At 49.3% G+C, this 18,489-nt stretch overlaps 1 protein-coding gene across 2 annotated transcripts in view; it reads right to left on the minus strand.

Annotated features, from left to right (window-relative positions):
• LOC142566576 (uncharacterized) overlaps positions 1-18,489 on the minus strand; it is a 221,112-nt gene that overhangs the window by 108,295 nt on the left and 94,328 nt on the right. For both annotated transcript variants that reach the window (XM_075677415.1, XM_075677413.1), the window contains one exon: positions 5,391-5,476. In XM_075677415.1, coding sequence (XP_075533530.1) covers positions 5,391-5,476 — 86 coding nt within the window. The remainder of the gene's footprint in view (positions 1-5,390; positions 5,477-18,489) is intronic.

The raw sequence follows: 18,489 nt of genomic DNA on the forward strand, positions 1-18,489 counted from the left end.
ATAATAATAATAATAATAATAATAATAATAATAATAATAATAGTTATCGTGCCCACCCAAATAAAAAGTGCAAGAATCAGGCCTGCCACAGCCTGCCATCCGTGGCGGACATTTTTCGGCTCTTGCGTCTTCCCTCATACCATTCTCTTTTTGTACAAACTGTTGTTCATAGCCACTTTTGGACTGTTTAGTAATGTATAATGCTAATCGGAAGTTGCAAAAAACCTTTCGATATTATGTACCGCGGAGCTTAACAAGGTATGGAAAGGCAAGACGGTGTCTTTATGTGCGTCTCATTTTTAATGGGTTACCAGAAGAACTTTTTGCTGTAAAATATTTGTATAATCTAAAGATGCATGGAGAACATTGCGCTGATTGTTGTATTCTTTTATAGTTGTGCTTAAAAGTATGAGACTATATATCTTAAGTTTTGTTTCCTTAGAGTTGGCATGTTCTTGGTACTGGTTTGTGATTGCTTTGTTTTTCTATTTCTTCAGCTGACGCTATTGTTTGTTTCTATCGGTGTTCCGTTTGTTGTTGCCATTTTGTTACCTCTGCCGTAACTGCCGGGTCAAGTCTCTCAAGCCTCCTGTTGGCTTTGACGGGCCTGAACCTCTCTGTATCCTCTACAAAGTGGCAATAAATTTTATTATTATTATTATTATTATTATTATTATTGTTATTATTATTATTATTATTATTAGTAGTAGTAGTAGTAGTAGTAGTAGTAGTAGTAGTAGTAGTAGAAGTAGTAGTAGTAGTAGTAGTAGTAGTACATGTCTAATGCATCAGCGCCTTTCTTTATTGTCCATTTAATGTTCTTGGTGTACAATGCATTTGCATGTATCTTACTTTAATCGCTTCCCCTTTCTTTATGCACGCTCCCTTACGTCTGTACCTTTAGCTATACAGCTTTCTTATTGTACATGCTCCCTAATCTTCTATTCATTTTCAGTTTACCTCACCTTCGTCGATAGATAAGAGCTTGTCTTAGCAACTTTGCATGTCCGATGTTCTGCGCTACTACTATGCCCGAATGCCTATTCTGTACATGCATCTATTTCTTTTGCCTTTGTGACGTTTTTTCTAAAGCTGTACATTATATTTTCGTTAGATTACCTGTGCGCCAGTAATGAAAGTTCATGGGTTTCTTCTAGGCACGGAATATAAAAGCTGCATTGATTAATTTATTTTTATCAATTCTCATGCATTGCTCCTGTTTTTCTCCGTCTTTCTGTTGTGAATTCACCTTGGCTTTTGTTGATTACAAAGTGCTTCTTTTGAAAATTGTCGTTCTCGATTTAATGTTTTTCCCCATGTATTTGTATTCTTCATTTATTTTTTTTACCGTGCGCCAGCACTCAGGCCTTAGTGCGGTTCATGGGCACGTTAAATAAACATGATGGGTTATTATTATTTCCGATGCACATATTACCCCACTTTACAAGAAGATACGAAATTGCTAGAAGGTTTGTCTGTATTCACCAAATCTTCACTAAAACCCTGTCGAATTTTTTTCCTGCATGCACACAGCGTACCTTCAAGGGCATGGTTAAGCTATCGTTCAAGTTCATAGGTATGCTGACCTTGCTTTTTTACAGCGTAGGCTGTTATGTACAGCCTACGCTGTACATAACAAGGCCGTCTGCGCGAGCAGACGGCCTTGCTCTGCGGGGCGACACCGTGTGGCAGTTGCGGGATCTGACGCACTGTGCCCAGGAGCATGCGCGGCCTAATAGACATGCAGAACTGCATTGCACGAGTGGCAACGTTGAAACGGGCAGTTGCTTTACCGAATAGGTACGCTTCCTCAGGGCGCTCTTGGTATCGCTATGCCAAAAGATTACGCGTTTCAGCTGATAACACGCGCCCGACTCTATCGCTCTTTGGGACATTGTGCCTGCCATAATAGCAATTGCGCGTCGCTCATCCGCTGTGAGTCGGGAAGCCATTGCGAATAAATTCTGCGAAAAGGTTTGACTTCTATGTCTAATATAGGCAGCACGCATGCGATGTTGTCATTTCATTGGCCGATAACATTATCTGGGATTGGTGAAGACATAGTTTTTCATATCAAGTGCCCTGAGAGAATCGCACACGCTATCACTCACGTGCTCAATTCCCTTGTCATCGCGCGTTGTAAGGTGGCGCCCTCGGGTAATGCGCACAACCGGCAAAACACATGCGCTTACCAACATAATTTCTGGTTTAAAGCAGCGTGCGCCGACCTGCATGTCTATTAGGCCGCGCATGCTCCTGGGCACAGTGCGTCAGATCCCGCAACTACCGCACGGTGTCGCCCCGCAGAGCAAGGCCGTCTGCTCGCGCGCTCTACACAGACGTGGCCGCGGCTGTACTCAATACAATAGCCGTTTCGGTTGGCCATGTTGTCCGCCGCCGCCGGTGGCCGTCGGAGCTGTCACCAGGAATGGGAAAAAAATGGCCACTTCTGGCCGGGATCCAGCCCGGGCCCTCTGCGCGGGAGTCAGCCACCCTTCCACTGCGCCACGCTAGAGCTTGCTAGCTGATGCGGAAACATGCCCTAGACATGCATGCTAGCGCGCGAGGAGTCACGCGATGTGAGACTTAGCGTCCAACGTGCAAACATTACATTAAAAATTAAATTATGGGGCTTTACGTGCCAAAACCACTATCGGATTATGAGGCACGCTGTAGTGGGGGACTCCGGAAATTTAGACTACAAGTGGTTCTTTGACGTGCACCTAAATCTAAATACACGGGTGTTTTCGCCCCCATCGAAATGCGGCCGCCGTGGCCGGGATTCGATCCCGCGACATCGTGCTAAGCAGCTCAACACCGTAGCCGCTAAGCAACCACGGCGGGTCAAACTTTACATTGCAATTGTATATTATACCATTAGCTGACACACCATGTAAAAGTTGCATCGTATCGTGCCACATGTAACGCGATGTGTGAGGTGCGCCGCGTAGCGCCGATACGTGCAAACTTTGCATTGCAGTTGCATTGTGTTACACCAGTTGTCACGACATGTAGCAGCTGCATTATATCGTGCCACGTGTCAAGGTATGTGACACGTGCGCCGGGTAGTCTCGAAACCAGTTTATGCACAGGTGCAGATAACGTATTTCTTCGGTATACGTTATGGCGCCTCCTTGCAAGGTACGAACCACTGCTGAAGAAGCGAATCGTAAGGCTGAGCGCGCGGCTGCAACCAGGCCATGTCGGGCTCAGCAGAGCGCTCTGCAGAGGGCAGCACAAGCCGCAGCTCGCCATGGATGCCGGGCGGAGAGTTAAGTTCGTTCTCATAAAAACTGCGGAGACTCTTCGCCGAGAAGACCGTCCAGCTTAAGCTATGACTGCTTCGTGTGCTGCGCAGGCATGTGACTTTCTCTCCTCGTTTGCTTGTAGATGTTTTATTGCGATAGCAATTATATGGACACTCCGGGCGCATTTATGCCGTTAGCGTCAGCGTGGCCATAAGATTCCGTATAAAATCCAAGGGCGATAAAATCGTCGCAGCATGCCGTATGCTGTATGTGCGAGTGAAAGTGTGCGAGGGTGAGTCGTCGATCGCGGCTCAATGTCGCACACGCAACAGAGGAAAGCGGGGAGGAAGCGCGCCGCCGTCCGTCGCGCGCGAGGCTTCCGGGGGGGCATTCTAGTCCGGGCGGCCCGGGCGGCCACGCGTGCCCGGCCGGGCCGCTGCATCTTGAAAGAAATCTGTGACTCGTACAGAGCCCGGCCTGCGCTGTGTTTTCGCAGCTTAGTTCGCGTTGGTGCGAGTGGCAGCACGAAGGTCAATTCGCTCGCTGTTTTTGCCGCGTTTCCTGACGGCAGCGTTTTGACAGCGAGCTTCCACGGTCATCGAGTGACACGTGTTCATGTTTGTTTGAGCACGTGTGACACCATTCTTGTTCATTTAGTTAGTATGCCTACGTTTACAAGTTTATACGGCCGATCAAACTACTATCCTTACTTTCATATATATGCCCACTAATTTGCTATCGCAATCGATGCTTCGCCTTTCGAGTGAAACTGCCACCTTTTGGTCAGGTGGGCTCCTGTCATCTATTATACTGCGTGACTTTTGTTTTTATTGCCATTTTGCTTTTCGTTCGGCGATGGGGCGATGTTCGCTTTGACAGGAACAATATGTTAGGTACCCCATTGGAAGATGGTAGTAGAGCATTATTATTATTATTATTATTATTATTATTATTAAAATTAGGTAGTTCATTCTCTTGTATTCCATTTGCTCATTGCTGATGCCTTTCATCACAAGACACAGCCTTTGATTTCATTCATCGAGCCACACCTGGGCCTTGTGCGTCTTACATTGCACGGAAATGTTGAAAGGTAGGAGCTCCGCCACACGATTTCCAGTGCAGCTTCTGACTCAACAGCATCATCTTCAAGCTGCAGCTGGTATAAAAAAAAGGAGACTAGCGGTTGACGAAGGCTAAAAAAGCAGTTCATCAACTAATTTCGAAACGGAACTACAAATAACGCCTGTCTATTTGTTGGAATGCAAATCTCTGAAAGATATTAGAATATTCATAATGAACGTCCATGCAGTGCCTTATGGTTGAAGCACGGTACCCGTAAGAAACGGTCACCTTAAAGATAACAGTGAGGGTAGAGAACTGGAGGCCGATTTGAATTAGCAAAAATAACAAGCATTACGGAACTAAAGGTAATCAAGTACGCTGACGTCGCGCATAAGAATGAACCCCTTTGAAAGCACGTACTACTTACAGAATTAACAAGGCAGTTTGGGAAGCTAAATATTACTTTTCACCTACAAGAAAGGTTACCCCATTTTACAAGACGCGCGAGGTGAACAGATATATCGCTTGCTCATAAAGACAGGGTTAAGGTAACACAACTGTGAAGGACAGAAACCTACTTGCAACGGTGACGATCGGCAACATTGCCTTTCGCATTCGTCTGATACATTTGAATGTATAACTTCTCGAAATATATCTGAGCGATCAAGACAATACCAATTAAAATAAGGCCGGTGCATTGATGGCTTGTCAACCCGGTAAGCCATTTCGAGGAATCGAGCTCTATTTATGTACGAACGGGTCCATTATTCTCGAAGATTAAAGTTAGACATGACCATGCCTCGCTCTGTGAAGCCTACGGGTGTTCATCACGATATGCGACTCCAGCACCCCCATACCGCCTAGTGGGGAATGTCGCACGACAGAGCTGGTATAAGACACCTAAATGGCACTTTTGTCATGTGGAAAGGTGGGCGACAAGACTTGGCGTCCCTGCACACCACCTGACGTAGCTTTGTGTAAAAGTTATAGGGGGCTATAGCACAGAAAAGGTAAACCATTCGAACAAATAATAGTGAAATATTAAACGGAACGAGCGGAAACCTTGTTTGTGAAACTTACCTTGAAGAATTCCACCAGCTCTGAGGCTCGCCATGAGATGACCGCCGTACGGGAGTCCACGGCGTGTGCTGAAATCTCGTAAGAATCTGTAAAAAGGGAGCTTATTAATGGCGTCACAGCATGGTGTCAAACTTCCAGTGGCTATATTGAATGAACATCGCTCCTTTCGTATAACAAAGCTACATTATTAGAAAAGTTTTTTTTGTCTAGTTTTGCGGTTCTGTTTTCTAATGGCAGCCGGGAGCGGTAGTCTGCACAGGCTGAGCTAGCAGCAGAGACTGCCCATCCGCGAAGCGTGCTGCGCTTTGTCATTTGCTCTTGGTGGCATCAACTACGCGTAAGATCAACGTGGATATGCGCGTGAGCAATCCCCGGAGTAAGTTGCACAATACGTACCAATGAAATTTGAGATAGTTGCGTTAATACGGCAGCTAATCTGGTCACACTTTAGTCGTGTTCCGATGACGACAGAACCCTAAGCCGAAAAGGAACGAAATGGGAGTAAAGGCTTCTTCTATAGTCCGCGCGCCAGCAAGCGCCCGTCGAAGTGCGCCACGCCAAGCACGCTGCTGAAATGCGCCGTTTTTACGCCTTACGTCTCTACAGACTTGCAGCGGCGCGACTTGCGCCTCCAGAGCCGGCGAAGACGGCTCCCGTGCGGGTAGCGCGAACAGGCTCGAACGGCCGCTCCCGATGGATCCCGCGGCACCAGGGCCTGTTCGGCCCCAATAAACCGTGGCCACGGCGACTTCCTCTTCGCGCCGCCTGCCCACAAAGTGGTGACCAGGACGTGACCATTTCTACACTCTAACTGGCGCTGACTTGCAGAATGCTGTAATGGGTGGACAGACGCTACGTGCGCTCTTTCGAATTGGGGGTACCAGTGCATGCGCATGCTTGCCTAATTCACGTGTTCTGCCAATAATCAGGCTTTGTGCGAGCGCAGCTGCTACTTCCGGTTATTCTGAGCCACTCTACTTCCGCCGCCGGCTTTCTATTCGCATCCCTTCGCAGTGCATGCCTTGACACACGAAAGTCGATCCGCCATTGACACATAGGTTCTTATGCCAAGCACTTGTGAACGTTGATGAAGGAAATGCTCGTCTTTTTTTTGTGTGTTCTTTCGAATAATAAACTTAGTGATATCGCCTGTGGCTTCTCAGTAAATTCAATACAGTGATCTTTGGCAGTGCGATCGTTTAGCTAGCGTGAGAACGATGTCATAGTACATGGATTTGTCTTGTATTCCTGCTTGTGGCTTCAGGCATTCTTGTGCTATCAGTTACGGCGTTTTATAGAGCTTTATTAGCTGAATATATGAATAAATCATACTTTTCTAAATGCAGACAACAATGATACTGTTCACATGCATGCTCGTTGCCAGGCACGTACGCAGGATTTGTTTTTTCGGGGGGGGGGGGGAGGGGGCGGCCAACCCATGGTAACTTTTCTGTGCAAATAAGGGGGGAGGTACCTTTACTAGTGTAAAAGTGAATAATGCCCACCGTTCGGCATAAAAAACGCCTTATCCCGCAAAAGAGAACTAAAATAAGGGGCATTTCACACGTATACGCCTGTCATCTAGAACTCTCCTTTGCTTGACTAACAAGGAACTACATCAAATGGACTCGCGCAGGAAAGCAGCGCAGGAAGAACACTGCGAAGAACAAGTAAACAAGCGAAAGCGTAAAATAACGATTTCTAGTAGCGTTTCTTTTTAATTAGCTCTGGAAGAAATACAGATATATATATATTTGCGGAAGAATCAGTTATTTCGCATCCCTCGTTTACTGCGTACCAAGTTAAGCGCCAAAATCAACTCGTATTGCTATTTGGGAAGTTGCGTAACGATGCCTGGCTGTCAGCCCCGTACAGCCGCGCAGAGCGCAGGAAGCTGCGGTTCTAGACGTACTGCGCCCACCATGGAATGTTAGAAAAACACTCACATAAGCATAGCAGAGAAGTGGCTATGTCAGGTGGTTAGAAGGATAACGGTAGAAGCGTCATTACAAACACACGGAATCCTTCATTTCCGCCGGCGTTTGCGCTACTTCCTTTTCAAATAAAAAGGTTGTGGTATTGACCGAAGGTGGAAGCCAGACTCCAGCCGTCCCGAAGTAAAAAGCCGTTTATGTAACATATACAACCAATATATATAATGAACAGAAGCGCCCCTGGGGAATAAAGAACTGAAATGAATAACGAAACTGAGTATAACATACTCCCTCCCTTATTCTTAGTGGTTAGTAAGTGTTAGTAAGGAAAACCCCAAAGCATGCACACTGTACTTATTTACACATATTTACAACCTATGTACACAATGTCAGACCGCCAACTAATTGGTCTGATAGTCTTGCAGCCATCTAGGCCGGTGGCCAGCGCTCTCGGGTTGGCCGCGTTGGACGTCGCACTGGCGACGGGCTCGTTGACTGCTGCTGCGGTGTGCCAGGAGACAGTGCCTGCGTCCTGGGAGAAGGAGGCTGTAGCACGGCAGGCTGCAGCACATTGGGAGACAGCGGCTGCGGCGTGGCAAGCTGTAGCGCCTCAGGAGACCGCGGCTGCGGCGTGGCAGGCTGCAGCGCCTCAGGAGACCGCGGCTGCGGCGTGGCAGGCTGCAGCGCCTCAGGAGACCGCGGCTGCGGCGTGGCAGGCTGCAGCGCCTCAGGAGACCGCGGCTGCGGCGTGGCAGGCTGCAGCGCCTCAGGAGACCGCGGCTGCGGCGTGGCAGGTGGGCCTGGTTCCCAGGTGCCCCTCTCCGGAACCCTGGAAATCTTGGAGGCATACCATGTACGGCCGTCTACAAGTCGGAAAGAGGCTGGTCCCCTCCTATTGATCACCTCAGTTGGTGAAGAAAAGGCGCAGTCTCCCTTGAACCGAACGGACGGTTTTTTGATACGGACAATATCGCCTACGGCTATCTTCGTCTTTTTGGCGGCTCTCCTTTTGTCCGTGTAGTGCTTGCTGCTTTGCTGCTGACGCTTCACCCTTTGACGAAGTTGCGCCAACTCCTTGGCTTGGTCTTCAGCAAATGCTGCGGCTGAGAAACCCACGACATTCAGCCTGGTTCGAGGCATTCTACCAAGCAGCAGGACTGCTGGGGCAACCCCGGTGGTGGCGTGCGGAGTACAGCGGTAAATGGCAAGGTATTCTGTGACAGCTTGCAGGAGTGGTCGTCTTTCGGGGAGTGAAACTTGAATGAAATCCTTCAATGTGCGATTAAAACGTTCTATTTGCCCATTGGCTTGGGGGTAGTATACCGAAGAATGTGAAAGATTGATGCCTCTGTTTTGCAGGAAAGTTATGAACTCACGCGAAGTGAACTGAGGTCCATTGTCACAATCTTTACCGGGTAGTCTTCACGGGCAAAACACTTGTTAAGAAGTCTTTCACGGTGCTCGCGGACACGTCGCTGCAAAAATACACCTCTGGCCATTTAGAATGGTAGTCAACAAGCGTTACAGCAAATCTGATGTAAGCTGCATGCTCCAAAGGACGAACAATGCCTAGGCCAAGCTTTTGCCACGGTCGCTCAGGCCATTCAACAGGTTGCAACGGTGCTGGTGAAATTTTGGCGGACTTATCTGCCTCCAGGCAGATGTGGCAGTTTTTTACCGCCGTTTCAACTTGCTTATCCACTCGTGGCCACCAGGACCGCTCACGCAGTCGCACCTTCGTGCGCGTGATACCCGGATGGGTCTTGTGCGCGGTGCCGATGATCCGAGCCGTGAGGGAGGACGGAACAACGAGGCGCTCTCCACGCAGTAGCAGGTTATCGACAACAGAAAGTTCTTCCCGAATGGTGTAGAATAGTTTGGCCTCTTCTGGTATGGACTTCTTGGGCGGCCAGGAACTCAGCACAAATGACTTGACGGTTTCCAGGCAACTGTCGTCGAGGGCGGCCTGCCTGAACTTCTTAGTCACGCAGGCTGACTCAATGAACGAGACAAATTCTTCCTCAGCAATCTCTGCCTCCGAGGTAGGTGCTGGTAGCCGAGAAAGTGCATCTGCTACAGTGTTTGTGGACCCCTTGCGGTATTCAACAGTGAAATTGTAGCAAAGCAGTCGTGCACACCAGCGTGCAATACGGAGTGGGCGTCTTCCATGTCCTTGTGACGACAGCAAGGACACCAGTGCCTGGTGGTCTGTTCGAATTGTGAAATGGCGACCCCACAGGTACGCGTGCCATCGCTCACACGCCCAAATGCACGCAAGAGCTTCTCGTTCACCGACTGAATATTTTCTCTCTGCAGGCGACAGTGTACTAGATGCGAAAGCGACTGTGCGGAGCTCGTGGCAACTTTGTTGCTGCAGGACCGCTCCCAGCCCACAGTCGGACGCGTCGGTCGACAGAATGATTGGCAATGACGGATCGAACATCTGGAGGACTACTCGATGAAAGCATTTCCTTGACCCTCCGGAAACTGCTGTCTGCTTCGACAGACCAGATGAATGGCTCATATTTGCGAAGTAAGACTTATAGGCTCAACCACTTGTGCCAAGTGTGGAACAAACTTGGAGTAGTATTCTACGAGACCCAGGAACGAACGAAGGGTGGCCACATCAGTTGGCACTGGTGTGTTAACTATGGTGTCTACTTTCTCTGGAAGTGGCGAGATACCACATGCAGTGACCTTGTGCCCTAGAAAGGCAAGTTCTGGAACGTCGAAAAGGCATTTGTTGTTCAGTTTCAGACCTGCGTTCTTGAACTTTTGCAGCACGGTCTTCAAGTTTGAAAGGTGTTCTGCGGTTTTGCCAAAACTGATGACGTCATCAATGTAGAACAACACGCCAGGGCAGCGGTCAAGGATTTTCGCCACCGTCTTCTGAAATGCCGCTGGGGCAGAAACCAACCCAAAGCAAACTCTTTTAAAATGGAAAAGGCCATCATGAGTGATGAAAGCTGTCAGATCCCTGCTGTCAGGGTGCAAGAGAACCTGATGGTAAGCGGAAGCCAAGTCAAGTTTGGAGAAGTGTGTAGCGCCTACCAAAGCGTGAAGCAGCTCCTCTGTATGGGGCAATAGGAAGCTGTCTGGAACAATAGCTTTGTTCGGCTCTCGAAGGTCTACGCATATCCTGATGCTACCATATTTCTTGTTAACAACAACAATGGGGGACACCCATTCAGAAGCATCGATCCGCTCGATGATGTCAAGGCTCAGCAACCTCTGAAGCTCATTTGATACTGGTGACCGGAGAGAATATGGCAGATGGCGAAGCTTCGAAGTTACAGGCGGCATGCCTTGCCGTGTCTTGATGCGATGCGTGAACCCCTTAGCAAGACCCAACTCTGGACTGAAAAATGAACTGAACTCATGTGCTAAGGCTGGCGGAGGAGCTTTGTTATGGGGCTGCGTGCTTGACGGTGTGGAAATAGAACAGGATAGCGGGTCAACAACAGTCGGCTGCGGAGCAACGGACGTGCATAAGCACTTGAGAGCAGAACCCTCAATGGGAAGATCCAAGGCTTTAATGCGGTGAAGACCGATCATACAAGTTCATCGGTGAACAACATAAAAACGTAGCGACGCTGTGCGGCCTTTAAACCGAACGTCTGCCTGGAAACTACCTAGCACTGGAATCGGTCGTTGAGAGTAGTCAAACAGACTAACATGCGGAGCAGGCAGGAGCGGAACGCTCTGAAAATATCGACTGAATTCTTGCTCTGACAGGATTGAAATAGACTTCCCTGAATCAACAAGGTGACATTCGCGACTTGCACTTGAATATGAATTCCGCTACGCGCGGAACGTTGCACAGTCAAAACTTCCTCAGCACTGCTGGATGACGAAACATCTTCATGAAATTCAACTTCACGGACTCGGCCTTGCATTTGGGTTTGCTTGCGGTTGCATACCCTTTGAAAGTGGCCCTTGCGACCGCAAAACGAACAAGTCTTGCCTTGCGCTGGGCACTGCGGCGCTGACGCGATGTGGTTCTGCGAGCCGCATCGGAAACAATGTGGCGAACCGGAGCGACTACTCTGTTCTCGGTTCCGCTCAGGGGGGCGGTTCCACTGCGGCGCACGTGAGCCGCCCGCACTCCTCGTTAACTTCTGCTCTAAGGTGGCTGCCAGTTGTGAATTCCTTTTTAACGCGATAGCGTTAAGGAGCTCGTGTCGCAGAAAAGCCGGTGTCTCGGCGTCGGCGTCCGCGGCGTTGGCCGTGGGCGATAAATCACGGCAGGCACTTCATAAATAAAAAGCAACTACCTAGATGGGCTGGGTGGGAATGGAACCAGGGTCGCCGGAGTGTGAGACAGAGACGCTACCACTCCGCCACGAGTTCGATACTTCAAAGCGGTACAAAAGCGCCTCTAGTGAATGCGGTGTTGCCTTGGAAACGAGCCGTAGAAAGGTATACTGCAGTGTATATCGGTAATTATGAACATGTAACTTACAGAAGTCGCAGTTACACGAGTAGCGAAGTGCGTTTCCGCTACATTTCTTCTGCGCTTACCGCACACGCAGAGCCATCTTGCGGCAAACACAGAAGGCCCCTCCCCTCAATGTACGGCGCTGCCCCGACAGGTGGGCCGCCACGCGCGCATTGGGGCTGTGCGAGGACCGGTGCCAGGCGCGTCGCGGCACCCACTCCTCCCCTGACGACGCTTCGCCGTGCTCCCACACGGGTTGCAGAATCAAGCGCCATTCCTTTCTTTAGATTACTATCTATCTATCTCTCTGCCGATGCCGATCACGACGTTTGGCTGGCGTAGATCGTTTCCCCCTCCGAGACACCGAGTTCTTTGGTTCGTTCCGTTTGCTCAGGCGCACGTTTCGTTGCCGCGCCGAACGCTGCGTTGCTAGACGCTCACCGCGTGATAGGTGGGCGCAAAGTCCGATGCGGGGCGCCTCGTAAGTGATCGCTGCTCCGTAGCGCATTGTCTTACACCCCTTGGCGGGTCGACGGGAACGCTGTCGCGTTCCACTCTTGAAGGCGAAGCTTAAGCGTCCGCCAATTTTTTTTTTTTGAAGAATGCGACGATGGTTTTCTACGCTGCCGCAATAAAATTGCTTCGATCGAAGCAGAAAGCTCCTTTAGCTCTTCAGCCGCCTGCTCAAACTGAAGTGCAATTCGAACAGAATTCTCGAATGAAAGTGTGGAACCCTCGAGCAGTAACCGCTCACGTACGCGAGTGGAAGCTACGCCGGCAACGAATTGATCCCGCAGAGCATCACCTTGTGAGGCAAACGAACAATGTGACGCTAGCTCCCGTAGAGCGGCAACAAAGTCATGAACGGACTCGCCTGTGTGTTGGCTGCGGCGGTGAAAGCGATTACGCTCGATAATAACGTTGCGCGACGTCGAAAACTGGTGCCGTAATGCGGCGAGTGCAGAGTCGTATTCGTCAGGAGGGCCACGACAGACTTGTCATCGGCGCGTGCTGCGGCACTTGGCGCGGCCGGTGCTGCGGCGCTGGTCCCTGCATGTAGCGTCTGATAAATGTGCTGGTCCTCCGCCCCCAAACAATGCAAAAGAATAGCCTTGCGTTGCTCCGGCTTGAATGCGGCGGCTCCGGATGCCAGCAAGTACACGTTGAACATCTGCTCCCACTGCTCCCATGGCAATGAGGGACGGCCGGGCGTCGGAAGGAAAAACGGTGGCGGAGCAAGCCCGGTGAAGCTCATGGTGAGCGGATACGGACGGCGCAGCGGGGCTGGGAGTACGTTCACATCTTCGTCGCCAATGTGGTATTGACCGAAGGTGGAAGCCAGACTATTGCCGTCCCGAAGTAAAAAGCCGTTTATTTAACATATACAACCAATATATATAATGAAGAACAGAAGCGCCCCCTGGGGAATAAAGAACTGAAATGAATAACGAAACTGAATATAACAAAGGTGTTGATCCATAAATAGTTTCACAAGCAACGGTTAAATTTGTGAATTTTCCTTCTTCCTTCCAGTTTGGGTGTTGCCTCGACTCTCTCCTTCAGTAGATCGCTTAATTTCTCAACTCCTCGCGACTCTTGTTTCTAGCTGACAATTTTGCATGAAAAGTGCTGTACAATTAAGAATTGTAAGTGACGGTGTTTCTGCCTGATGGCGAGTGGTGCATCCATTCCACCGAGAAAGCCTCACCTCCAGAGGATTTCACGGGATCTGAAGGACAACAACCTTGTGGTGCTACAGGCTGATAGGGAGGGCGGCTTTGCTGTTATGCCGACTGGTGTTTTTCGTGAGAAGGCCTTGGTTGCTATAGAGAAGAACTTCAAACAAGTGGCGTTCAAGGTTCGGAAGCAAAAAGGTCAGGCTATTCAACTTTTGGGAGAAATGAATTTAGAAAACCTGCACAAGATGGCAAAGGATGAAAAAGGGAGGTTTCTTGAGATCTTTTTCACTGTGAAGACACACAAGCCTGAATGTCCGCTGCGCACCATTGTTTCAGAAAGGGGAACATGGCAACGTCTTGTTAGCCGGTACCTCCAGACACATCTGGGGAACGTGGTGAGCGACGACCCTTTCCTGGTGCGTAGTTCTCTGGAAGTGCTGAAGGATCTGGACAACTTGCCGCCTCGTGAATACAACGCGTTCTCCATTGACATTGAAGATCTCTTCTATTCGGTCCCTCACCAAGGTCTCATAGCGGCGGTCAGGGACAAGATCCAATCAACTGGTGAAGTCCGCTTCCAGAATGCTGCACGTGTAAGCGCGGACAATTTCATTTCCTTACTAGAGTTCTACCTGAACTCAACCGCCATTTTGTTTGAAGGCAAGTTTTATGTGCAGAAGAAAGGAATATGCATCGGTTCTTCTGTAGCTCCTGTCCTTTGCGATATCTTCCTATCTGTTGTAAGAGCTGAGATCAGTAATAATCTTTGTGATCCTCATGTATTGTCCATTTACAGATATGTTGATTTCTTGGTCATATTGAAGGACATCCCTGAGCACAAATTAGTTTCTACCGTTGAGAGAACCATGACTATCTTCTCGAACCACAGTCAGGGTCTCAGGTTTACCAAGGAAGTTCCGAACTGTGGTCAACTCCTGTTCTTGAATACCAGGCTAGTGTTTCCAAAGGAAGGCATTTGTTGGATGTACAATCCGCGTTCTTTGAAAGGCCTGCTACCGTTTGAGAGTGCGCATTCCAAGATTTTAAAGCGTGCAAGTGCTACCAATTCTCTGCAAACGGCTTTAACTAAGTCTTGTATCCATTTGGTGTCAAGTAGCTTTAGCGCTCAAGTGCAACGTCTGCAACAGGCAGGCTTCCCGCCATGTCTGATTTCAGCTGTCTGCGAAACGATGCTCCATAAACTAAAGCACCCGCCTCTTTCAGCCAGTTTCACGCAGTTCTGTTGCGGCAATTCCGTACCTTTATAAGGTATCGCGCGACATTAAGAAAGTGACGAGTAGGCATAACGTTCAGGTTGTCTTCTCGGCGCCTTGCAAGCTGTCTAAGCTTTGTGCCATGAACGGAGAGAAACGCCCGGCTTGTTCAATTCAGCATCAGAAGAAGTTCACTGAATGCAGGACACGTGTAGTTTACCAAATCGCTCTAAGCTGTGTTCGCAGCTATATTGGACAAACAGGTCGATGTTTCAATGAGCGTGCAATGGAACATTGTCGTAATCTGCGCAACAAGGAAGGGAGTTTCCTTGCAGAGCATTGCAGAGACTGCTCTAATTGCCGCCCTCAGTTTGACAAAACTAAATTTTTGAAGTTAGGAAAAGACAGGTTCGAGCGGGCAATTGTGGAAGCCTATTTCATCAAAAAAGAGGGAAACGCATGCGTCAGCAGGCCGTCCATTATGCTTAGTGACAAGGAGACGACTTTTTTAGAAGGTTTCGTTTAGGCCTCATGTTATTGTAATTTCATTTGGTTTTACCGTCTGTCTTCCTCTTATTTAACTAGTTTTTATTTTGTTGACGATTTCCTAGTGGCTCTTAAGCTTTTGTTGCACTTTTCTTTCTTTTTTTGACGCAGACGCTGTTCTTTAGACCTCTATCGTTCATCACTTCTGTCCATTTCATTGTTTGTCACGTGGTTCTTTTTTCGCGCGGTCACATGTTTTATCAATTTTTTAGGTGAGTGACTATTAGAGATTTTAGTTTTGACGAAGACACTGTACTTAGACGCATTTTTCATGTTTTTTCCGTGTTATTCATTGGTCATTATTCCCATAGTCATGCGGGTTTTATCACTGACTGGGCCTTAAGCGTTTGAAGTGTGTTATGTTGTGGATAGTTTGGTAGTGAAGCGTATCCGGTACTTTTTATGTCTGGTTTTTGTCACCGTTGGCTTGGAAAAAGACTATACTAGATCAAGTGCCTCCCGTGCTGATCCACGTGTGGTTCTTGTTTGCTCATTCGATATTATGTGCCAGATAAGATTCCTGAGTGGTCGATAGATTGCTGTTTTTTTTTACTTCTAAAGTTTTGTGCGCGACTCGGCGTGAATAACCTACATAAGGCAGGCTTGTTGCGAAAATAAACTTAGTTGTGAGTAGCGCCGGTCCTGTCGTGTGTGTTCTTCTTCTTGAGTACTGGTCCTCTGCGCCTTGCCTTTACTACTTCAAGTATACTGCCAATCATTCCCATGCTTCCTGAACCCCCCACGCTGCAGCTCTTATTAACACAGGCGGCAAATTTTCCTCTAGTAGTCTTTGTTGGACGCTTTATGATTTCACCCATCTGTACACACTCGGACGCTTACGCTCCGATGAGTGCGTGAGCTGAATTTGTCTGGTAGTTTATCTGGATTTTAGAAAAGCGTTTGGTGTTGTTCCACATGATGCAGGGCGCTGATCAGTAAATTGCGTGCTTACAAAATAAACGACAAGATAACTTCAAAGATAATTGAGTGCCTATATCTTATGGACAACAGTGTGTTATTCCCAACAGTCTGGATTCTTCTAGAAGTATCGCGTCGCACGTTTAGAACGTTCACGGAGTAATTTGTTCAGTAAAGAATCACAAGTACACATGTTGAATTTGATAGCCTTCAGGGTGATTTTAGCATAGCGTGATCTTGGCGTAGGAAATCGGAGTTGGGCTTAATACTTAATGGAAAAAATTTTTGAGCGTCACGCTCCCAATCAAATCTTCCTCGAAGTCATACAAGTATAGAATAAAAGAAGGTGGCACTTTCTTTCGAAACGCGAAGCATTGAGTGCGCTAGCAAATTATTCGACAATTATCCGAATTATTATGGATGGCAGTTCATCGGCTGTATAAACTGCTGTAAACCTTCACTTAGTAACTAAATTGCCAAGCATGTGTCACGGGCACAGGGGCAAACCTGAACACATCTGCCTCGATGAGCGCGGACACTGGCTATCGGGAGGCTGACGTGATAAACGCGTCACGCGGCGAGCAAATGAACATTTCCGGAAATGTGCGCGGTTCCTCAGCCGCAAGCACTCTCTCGGCTCGTGGTGAGGCATTGTGAGAGAAGAGAGCACCAGGCCGCGCGTGGCTCGCACGCGACGGTGCAGGCAAGGCGAACGCGGCAGTCGCCAGCGGCCGTGGCGGCCGGCAGTCCGGCTTCCCATAATGCATTGCAGCTGACGGCGCGCGTACATTTCTGCAAAGGTTCGTTGCCCTTTGGACTGCTTTAACGCGAACTAGCCGCAAGAACACAGCGCACACGAAGCCGTCGACTATCTGGGGTTGCTTAGTCTTTGCTCCCACCGCAGAATACCTCCAACCAGGCACGTACCTAGTGGGGGACCGGGCCACCCTCCCTGCCCCACGCCACCATTCTTCACACACATTCCTAAAGCGCCGCCAAATCAAAGACTTGACAGCTAATTAGCGGTTAACATTTTGCTACTTTTTAGAGCGCAGCTCTTTGGCGTCCGTTCCTGGGTTTCGCGTCGTCGTCGGCGTTGTCGTCGGCCTCGTAACCAGCTCCGCCCCCCTTTCATCCCCCCAGCGCTAGCAGCGACCGAATGATACCGTTGGATGCCGCTGACGCCGCTAGAGAGTCAAGATAACGTGACTGCATAGAACACCGTCGCCGCCATGCAGAAAGAGGAGGAAAGGGTCCCCCCCCCCCTGTTCTTGTGTGGCGGATAGGGTGCTCTTCAGTTGCCGACGCGCCGGTTATTTCACGTAGGCCCCGGCACGTCGACGAATACGTGACCACCTTCCCACGGCTAGACCTGGTTCTTAGCGCTGCGGAAGCGAGGGTATCATATTGTTTGTGTCGGCATCGGCGGCGTTGTCCCTGAAACCAACTCCGCAGCTGGGGTTGACTCACTATCGGCGTCAGCGGCATCAGTCAGTCGCTGCTATCTCTTCCCTCCTCCCTTTATCGTGTTGTCCGCTTGCTGCGCGCGCTTCTGCCCCCATCGTTTGCCGCTGGGTGTACACGCCGCCCCCCTCCCCCCTCTTCTTGCGAGTCTCCGGTTGTCAAAGCGCCGGCTCGAACTTAATTCCTTTCTTCGCTCCTCCTCCAATGCAACCCCTGTGCGGTGGCAATCAGAGAGCCAGATCGGTGGCGGCGGATCTGTATATGTGCACCGCCCGAGCCGAAATTGCCGCTGCCGTTCGCCCTGTGCGGTGGCAATCAGAGAGCCAGATCGGTGGCGGCGGATCTGTATATGTGCATCGCCCGAGCCGAAATTGCCGCTGCCGTTCGCCACTGCGAAATTATCTGCCAGTTCTTTCTGAGCCATGAGCGAGACGACCGATGGAAGTCCTCCGTCTGCTGCTGCTGCTGCTGCTGCTAAACGAGCTGCCAGAGCAGAGGCCCAGCGCCGTCGCCGTCAGAATCCAGAGGTGCGTGCCGCCGAAGCAGAAGCTTACCTAGTGGAGTCTTTGTTAAAGGAATACGTGTGAAAAATAAAAAAAAAATTCTGTGATAGCGCATACATGTGTTGCTCGATTTCTTTGCCTCAATCTATCGAAAAGGTGAAACAGCTTATTTGCTGCGCTCAAATTTCGCATTAGGAAGTAACGTAATCGTCGGTAATTTTTTCACTCCTTTTGGATGGCGGTAGTTATCGGCACCTCCTGGGGTGTGAAGGCCAATTTTCTCATCGATTCGGTGCCCGCGCAATTAACTCGAGATGCATTCAGTTGTCACCATGCATTCAGCGGTCGCGCGCATCGCTGTTGCTTCGTTAGTTCAGCCACTTTGTTTACACTCATCTAGGGA

This window comes from Dermacentor variabilis, unplaced genomic scaffold (assembly GCF_050947875.1).
Source record: "Dermacentor variabilis isolate Ectoservices unplaced genomic scaffold, ASM5094787v1 scaffold_13, whole genome shotgun sequence".
In the NCBI taxonomy this organism is placed as follows: Eukaryota; Metazoa; Arthropoda; class Arachnida; order Ixodida; family Ixodidae; genus Dermacentor; species Dermacentor variabilis.